We start from the raw sequence: 9100 nt of genomic DNA, 5'->3' as shown, positions 1-9100 counted from the left end.
TCTGGACAAGATCAATCAACTTCTGAAGACAAACCAGATTCTGACTAAAAATTTACTCTGGTACTTCAAAAAGGTTAATCAGGAAAATGTTCCTTCATTCTGATTTTATCTTTTTAGGATTATACATCTCGGTGGGAGCTTTGTGCTTCTGTAAGATGTATTCTTCTAAGATTACCTTTACAAAATTGTTCATCAAAATACATGTTTTGTCATCATCAAAATGGGGGAGATTGTTAGAATAAGATTTGGTTTTACATTTATACCTTGAGTTTTGATGATAACAAGGTTGTATTTGTGTGAGAAAATTTTTGGTACCCTAATGGTTTGTTATTGTGTAGCTTTAACAACCAGTTTTGATTCTGAATATATGACGTGCAATGTCATTAGTTTTTTTACCAATGTGTTCCAAATCCACTTATCCGCAAATTATTAGAAATTTTAAAAGATGTTCAATATTGCTACTAAGATCTTTCTTCTTCTGTGCAGATTCACTCTTGAGAAGCTTCTAAGGAGACACTATGTTGTTACTGCAATATTCTCTCAGTTCATGCTTCTAGACATGACTTTTATCACCAAACTTCTGAAGAATGGAAAGCTTCCGAAGTTGTGTTATGCAGTTGAAGATTCTGAATATCTCAAGCCAGACGATTGAAGTTATCAAGGTTCTGACTGAAGATTCTAAAAATTCTGAAGATATTGAAGATCTCAATCTAGATTACTGATACTGTCAAGGTTTTGACCAAAGATTCTGAAGTTTCTGAATCTAGCTTTATGTTTCTTCATTTCATGTTACGTCAACTTTCATTAGAAGTCAATGAACTTGAAGATTAGATCAAATGGGAACATGATCAAAATATTACATAGTATAAATTGAACATCCTTTCCACTACCTGATTTCATGGGAAAGGACAATACTATACATCACACCTGTCACTGATTTTATGGACGAAGGACAGTACACGGTATCACTTCTCTCCCATCCAACAGTGGACAGTCGCTCAACGAGCTTTTCCCTTTTTGACCTCCAACGCTATTCTTCTTATGCTATATAAGTGAAACTTGGAGACTTGAAGAAAACGTCGGTGACACAATATTTTGACAAGTATATTTCTTTGTGAAAAGCTATCATTTGTTTGTACATAATTTTTCTTTAAGTGTTTGTTTATCGTTTGTGTAAAATTTGCTTGTATTGAAGCAACTTGTAACACACAAAATATTATTCAAAGTTTTTGTTTGATTCCTTAAGGTGTTATCCTTGAGAAGACAAAGAAGGTTGTTTTTTGTGAGTCCTTAAGGAGACTGGGGTATAGTTGTATCCTTGAGAAGACAAAGAAGGTTATTCTTTGTGATTGTTGTAATATGTTGATCATAGTGGATTACGTCCTTGTGTATAAGACAAAATCACCTTGGGGGATGGACTGGAGTAGCTTTGAGTTTCAAGTGAACCAAGATAAAAATACTTATGTTTTTATATCTTTGTTATTAACTTGTTTGTGGTGTTCTTGTTTGGAAAAAGATTTGCTTGTAAAACTCAATTCAAACCCCCGTTTCTTGTGTTTTTCACACCTTTGACAACAATGGTGGAACACATTATGACATGAGGTGAATGTTACATCAAATGAGAAGAAAGTAATATCGAGAAAAAGATCAAGAGATGCAAAGGAGAATGGGTCATTAAGATCATAAGTGGGCAGGTAGAAAAGAACCCAATAGGCAAGGACATCATTGAGAAAAGGCATAACACGTCAGGCGGACAGAATAAAGATCGTTGAAACGCCTAACCCCATGTAATACCAGGTTGGAAAGGGTTCTACAAGAGGCGTACAACACGCGACTCATCCCAGATCCTAATCCACCGAAAGGAGAGATGATGAGCATGATCATCAATAAAAGGTGCAAATATCACAAGGTACGAGGACACCACACCGAATATTATCATAAACAAGAGATTTAGAAGTTGATATAGAGGGGACAACTCTATAAATATTTTCAAGATGGAAGACGGGGATCATAGCAAAGGCGGTTTCCTCCCTATGATACTCGAGAAAGGGTTTCCTTTACTAAAAGGACTCGAAGTGTACAAGAGGAGCAAGGTCAAAGTGTTCCATGCCACACCTTCAACATCATCGGTGGCAAAGAATCCAGCTCATCACACTGTCATACCCTAAATTTTACCCTGAGTTTTCACTCGCATCACCAGCATAAATCAATCCATTTTTGTCGTGTATTTCATCAGTTTAAAGCATTCATCAGGGTTCAGGTAAAAAGTCAGGAATTCTGACATTTTATCTGACTTTGATAATACTCATTCAGTCGTCTGTTGATTAAGAAGTCAAAGGACTTGATTTCTCAATCTCGTTGCATCGCTTATTTTTATTGCATCGTATTTTAGAGGTTCGGAATGTGATAATCAAGAGTAATTGTCATCGTCTGAATCTTTGTAGGTTTTGTTTGTGCTTGAGAATCAATAGCAAATTGTACAAAAGCGATTCATATGCGTCTAATTGTCTGTTCATATTTATTCAGTCAATGAATCAGTGCATTCACTAGACGTTTGCATTTTATACTTGTCACCACATGCATTTTATTTTGCATAGTGCTTGGAATTTCAGCTAGGTTAATTTTTCGGATCTACAGACAAATCGGTCGCACCGTTTCTCAACTGTATGTCGAATTAGCGGGCGAAAAATTTCAAAACTGAGCTTGCAAATGTCAATTTTATTAATCTACGATCCGCGTAGTTTAATCTGACGCACTCATTTTATTTGTTCAACTACTTTTTTCGGTCGCATTTCAAACAATCTAAGCCTTTATACCAGTCATTTTTTTTATTTTTAAAATTCGACCAAAACCTGCATGTTTCCAATAAATTTATTTCATGTTGATCATTTTAGCGCAATAATTTTATTTATTTATTTATTTATTTTTTTGAGCATTTTTGCGCCTGATTTTTATTCAGTTTTTGTCCGGTTATATTTTTGTATTTTTTCCAAATTAATTAGTAGAATTAATTGTGCTGTTAAAATTTTATTTTATTTTATGTGTTGATTTTATTTTAATTAGTAAGTTTTCAATTTTAGTTTTTTTTTAATCAAATCTTATTTAAAGAAAATGAAATAAATTAGAAAATATTTCCTCTAATCTAGTGGACAAACGGCACCATTTCGTTGGGGACTGACTTTTGAAAGAAACCAATCAAAAAGCATATGTCAACTTTCACTAACCCTCATCTGACTTTTTCAAATCCATCACCCATCTCTGCTACTACACATACACAACAAAGTACAACATCTTTTCCACTTTTTCTCTCATTACTCCTTCTCTCCAACAAAAATAACTTTTACATCTTACTCATCTTCATCACTTAAGTAAAAAAAAACAAAAACACAAACCTCCTCTCTCATTCCCTCATCTCACATCTCAGTTCATCAACAACATAAAAACCTCTCAATAACATCATAAAAATAATCACAATATAACTACCACCGCTTTATCTTTTCCGACGATAACTGAACACCAGCATTTGCTTCACACAGTCGTGCAACAACAACATTCGACGACAACACCATCATATGTTCTGTCCACTGTTGTTATACCACCTCCCGTTAACTTCAAACTCGTCGGAAATCACAAAAAAAACGGTTTATTTCATTTTAATTTTACGGCTATTTTTATTATTATAGGTTTTGTTTTTGATTGATCTTACATGTTCATGGCATAACATGAGAGATTGGAAGAGATATGTTTGTTTAATTTTTTTTTAATAAAAAAATGGGTTTGTTATTACTGTAAACAGAAGAAACTAGTCGTGAGGAAGACGGTGAGGAATTTGTTTTTACCATTTTATTATACTCTCTCTCCCATGTGTCCAATAGAGATTGGATGATTATTAAAACTTTTGACCAAAAAAAATCTGAATCGTTCCTTTATTTTAATGATTCATCTTATATTTATTTTTTTATTTATTTATGTATTTTGATTTAATAAATTGGGTGCCATGTGTCACAAGTGTAATGGGTGGCTGAAGATAAGCATGAACCGCCTCTTTCCCTTTTTCTTTATATATTTATTATTATTAATATTCTATTGTTTTATTTTATTATTATTATTATTATTATTAAATATTATTATTACTATCTTTTATCTATCATTTATATGTTTCGTTAGTGTTTATATTGTTTTTTTTTCTTTTAACTATTATTATTATTATTATTATTTATTATCATGGGTAATAATTATTATTAATTACTATTTTTAAGTTATTAATTATTGCTATTATTACTATTATTATTATAATTATTCTTTCTATCAGTTATTATTATTAGTTATTATTGCTTATTATTAATTTTTGTTATGTATTATTATTATTATTATTTCTATTATTTACAATTGTTAATAGTTATTGTCTATTATTATTTGATTATTAATTATTATTATTTACTAATTAAATTTATTGTTGTTATTTATTATTATTATAATTCATTTTTCTTGTTCATATTTATTTTTGTTAAATTATTATTGTTAAATATCATTATTGATTATTATTTTGTTTTACTAATTATCATTATCATTTAACTATTATTATTATTATTATCATTATCATTATTAATTGTTATTATTGTTATTATTTATTATTATTATTATTATTTATTTATTTTATTTGTTTATTTTTATTTGATTGTTATTATTATTATTATTGTTATATTTTTTTTATTGATTAATTAGTTATTTTATTTTAATTATTAAATAGAAAAAAATTGATTTATTTGTCTGATCGGTTTTACTCAGATGCGTAGCAATTTTAAAGTTAAAAATTCAATTTAACTTCTGATTTTTACTTCGAGTCCCGTGGCTTTCTCTTGGGCCTTCTTACAACGAGATTCTTTTATTTTTTCAATTGTCTTTCAAAGCTTATATAATTTAATTATCGTGTTGTATCCCCATTCGATAAACTGTACCCCCATTCCTAAACATGTGTAATAAATTTACCGCTTTCATTTACTTTACGGTACTAGTTGATTGTTAACAAAGATTAAAATCAACCCCTTTAGAAAAGAACAAAAACAAACACTCGATCCAACGTCGAGTCTTTTTTCCCAAATCAAATCCAAATTAATTGCAAAGTCAAATGTACCCCCGCCACATCCAAACTATTTTCATAAAGTCATCTTCAGACGCTTGATCCAACGTCAAGTCGTCCCCCTATTTTCAAAAACTTTTTACAATAAAAATGGAAGAAACTGATTAAGTTTAGACTTTCTCTGTTCCGGATGTTAGGATACTGCTGTAGAGCTCAATGTTCAAACATTCGTCTTCCATATAAAAATACAATAATTACCAGAATTAGGTCATTTCTCTTATAGAAGAAAAAGATTGATTGGGTATCGACCTTCTCTTTCCCGATTATTTGGACACTGCTGTAGAGCTCTCTGTCTGACTAATCGTCTTCCGTTAACGAACTTTGGCCTAATTTGCCATACATTTTCATAATAAAATTTTGGATGAAAAGAGAGTGATTGGGCTTAGGCCTCTTCCTTTTCGAGCATCTGAGTACTGCAGTAGAGCTCCCTGCTTAGATGCTTGTCTCCGCTTAAAATCAACTCAAACTTATTTTCCGCCCTTGTGCGACTCCGAAAACATTCTCAGAAAAGAATATGCAACATCCATTTTGATGCGAAACAAACAAAGACTTCAGCCTCCAAGAGCGAGCAGCAAGTAAAGGTTTAATCGCTCAAATGTGATCCAAGCATCACTCTCTTTAAAAGCAATCCACCCAGTAGTTCTCTTTGGGTAGAACTACGTATGCCTTGAGTTCTTCATAGCACCTGGAGATACGTAGGAGCAGGATTGCGAAATCTTGTCAGGCACATTAATATTAAAAACCCTAAGTCTTTCCTTTCTTTCTTTCTCTTTTCTCACCCGATAAGTAGAAGATCACAAACGATATCACGCCAACACTCTAACACGAAACTAGCTAAATGGGTCCCATCGAGTACGATGGATGTGAGGGGTGCTAATACCTTCCCCTTGCATAACCGACTCCCGAACCCGATTTGGTTGCGACGACCATTTCTTTTTTTATTTTTGTGGGTTTTATCGATATTTCCCCTTTCCCTCTTTGGGAATAAATAAAGTTCGGTGGCGACTCTGTTTTATTTATATTTCGAGCGTTCCCTACGCTTGGGTATTTTTCGCGCCGCGACAGCTGGCGACTCTGCTGGGGATGTACAAGTTGCCTAAGCGAGTCAACCCTAATTTAGTTTATTTTGTGCTTGAGTGTTTCTTTTATCTGTTTATTTACTTCTTATTTGTTCTATCTATATATGCCTTTATTATCTGTATTTCCAATTGTTGTATTATTGATATATGGTATCATTGGAACTTTCTGGACTATTGGCATTTGTGTGAGGAAAAGCTTTATACCCGAACTATGAGAAAAAACTTAAGTTAGGATGGTGGTTGTGTAGTATTGACCTGCGAGACATCGGACTCGTTAGGTTGATGCGAAAACCCCACTCAGATGAGATCCCTTGAAAGTATTACTGTCTTACGATTAGTCGTTTTGGCGGTGATACTTTCAACCTCGATCTATGATTCTGAGGACCTTTTGTAGAACCCTGAACCTATGGCTTTTAGGACCGATGGTTGTGTAGTGTTAACCTATGAGACTTAGGACTCGTTGGGTTAATACGAAGACCTCACTCAGAATAGATCATTTTTGAGGATATTGTTGTCTTACGAGTAGTCGTTCTGACGATAATATTGTCAGGTGTGATCCATGACTCTGGGAACCGTGTCTAGAACCGTGGAGTCGATGGTTGTGTAGTATTGACCTACGAGACTTAGGACTCGTTGGGTTAATACAGAGACCTAACCTAGAATAGATCATTTTAAAGATATTATTGTCTTACGATTAGTCGTTCTGACGATAATATTCTTGAAATTGGGTCCATGACTCTAGGAACCTTTTAAACCCTAGAGCCTACCTGTTTGGTTTTCCTATTCCTGGAACCTTTCCTCCATGAAGTAATTAATCAGAATGTTCCAATGATCACCTACCCAACTGTACATACATAAACATAAAACATTTCATAATCATAACACATATGACATGTGCATATTTTCAAGGGACCTAAAGACTCGTTTGATTGCAGGCATTCAGAAGACATAGGTAGCAATCAAAAAAGTACTTATTCATTCAAGTTCAGGAATCCAAAGCTAGGATTGATTAAGGGGTTGATCTCAGATGTGAAAAAAATCAGAAGGAACAACTTTGGTGTTGAGTATGGTGACCTGTTGACTATCATGAACACCGAGGTGGATGCTTGGGCCATTTTCACTTTGGCACAATTCTATGATCCTCCCTTGCGGTGTTTCACATTCCAGGACTTCCAATTGGCGCCAACATTGGAAGAGTTCTCACATATAATAGACATTGGTATCAAGGATGAAGTCCCTTACACCGGTCTAGGGGAATTTCCTACACATCAACAAATAGGTTCATCTATACATCTAGATAAAGCGGAAGTGAAAGCTAATATTGGACCAAAAGGAGGCACTTTGGGCTTCACTTTGAAGTTCTTAGTGGGAAAAGCTTCAGATTTCAAAAGTAAAGAAGATTGGGTTGCTTTCAATGCTGTGTTAGCCTTGATACTCTATGGGATTGTCTTGTTCCCAAACATTGATGACTTCGTGGACATGACTGCTATACGCATTTTCTTGCTCAAGAATCCCATTCCCACCTTGCTTGCAGATGTTTATCACTCTATCCATTGGAGAAATGAGAAGAAGGGGGGGATGATCCAGTGTTGCGCTCCTTTACTGTATAAATGGTTCTTATCTCACTTACCAAGCGAAGGGCCTTTTGTTCAGAACAAGGATAACCTCAAGTGGTCTCAAAAAATCATGTCTCTCACTGCCAATGACATCACCTGGTACTCTCGTGTTTATGATGATGTGAACATAATCGTCAAATGTGACAACTTCCATAATGTGCCACTCATAGGAACTCGAGGTTGCATCAATTACAATCCTGAGCTTGCTATGCGGCAACTTGGGTTTCCTATGAATGACAAACCAGAAGACAAATTGTTAGAAGGTTTCTTGCTGGGAGAAGGAGTGAATGACTTTGATCTGGTGAAGAAGCTAGGTCGTGCCTGGACTAAAGTTCGTAGAGAAGGAAAAAGGGAGCGTGGAAAGAAGAATTGTATAGCTAGAGGGCCATATACAAATTGGGTCCAAGCCAGAGCTTCTCAAGACAAACTACCATACCCTTATGAGCCTCCAATGCATACAAATCCTCCAGAACCTACTCACGTCACTATGGAGGAAGCTAAAGAGCTCAAAGTTGTCATCCAAAGTTTGGAAAAAGAGAATGAAGGGCTACGGTTGAACCTTCTCCGAATTACTGAAGAAAGGGATAATCATAAGTGGGAGCTTGGGCGGAAGAAAACACAACTTCAAGCAAATGTGGAAAGGACTGATAAGGAGGAATATAAGAGAAAAAGAGTCAAACAGGGGTTAGATCAGGCTGAGAGCTGCTTGAATACCATCAAAAGCCAACTGAAAGAGGCTGAGAGGGATTGTCGTGAGAAAGAGAAATGGTGGAAGCTCGCCACAAAACAAAAAAAGGAGATAAGAGAGACGCTTGAGGCTGAGATAGCCAACCTCAGCGTTTCACTCGTTGAATCAAAAGAAAGGGAAGAACGAGAACGCCGCAGTAAAGAGAGTGCTATGGCTGCTACTTAGGTTACACCTGAAATGTGGAATGGAAAGTGCCAGGAGGCTGAAAATGCTAATGAGTGGGAACGATACTGGAAAGGCCGACATGACTCTTTGCTACAAGAAGGTGAAGATTGGATGAACGCAAGGGCAAATGTGAATGCTAGTTTGGCAGCCTTCGAGGAAACCATCCAGTTTTTACATGAACAAAGAAATGAGTATCGAGACAAGTTTGCCAGTTTGATAGACTTCTGTAATGGCATGGCTACAAATGTGCCTTTGATGCTAAGATGTGCTTTGGAAGACATAGACAATGACAACATCCCTCGTTCAGTGACTGAATTTATTTATCTTTGTGAAGACATGATAAAAAGGTTCA

At 34.9% G+C, this 9100-nt stretch overlaps 1 protein-coding gene across 1 annotated transcript; it reads left to right on the top strand.

Moving 5' to 3' along the window:
• The first annotated feature begins 7305 nt into the window (after positions 1 to 7305).
• On the top strand, positions 7306 to 8748 carry LOC127078653 (uncharacterized). Its single transcript, XM_051019087.1, has 2 exons — positions 7306 to 8359; positions 8465 to 8748. The coding sequence occupies exons 1-2, from the start codon at positions 7306 to 7308 to the stop codon at positions 8746 to 8748; spliced, it is 1338 nt and encodes a 445-aa protein (XP_050875044.1).
• The last annotated feature ends 352 nt before the right edge of the window (positions 8749 to 9100 follow it).

The sequence above is a fragment of the Lathyrus oleraceus genome, chromosome 5 (assembly GCF_024323335.1).
Source record: "Lathyrus oleraceus cultivar Zhongwan6 chromosome 5, CAAS_Psat_ZW6_1.0, whole genome shotgun sequence".
Lineage (NCBI taxonomy): Eukaryota > Viridiplantae > Streptophyta > Magnoliopsida > Fabales > Fabaceae > Lathyrus > Lathyrus oleraceus.
This window is presented reverse-complemented; position numbering and strand designations above follow the sequence as displayed.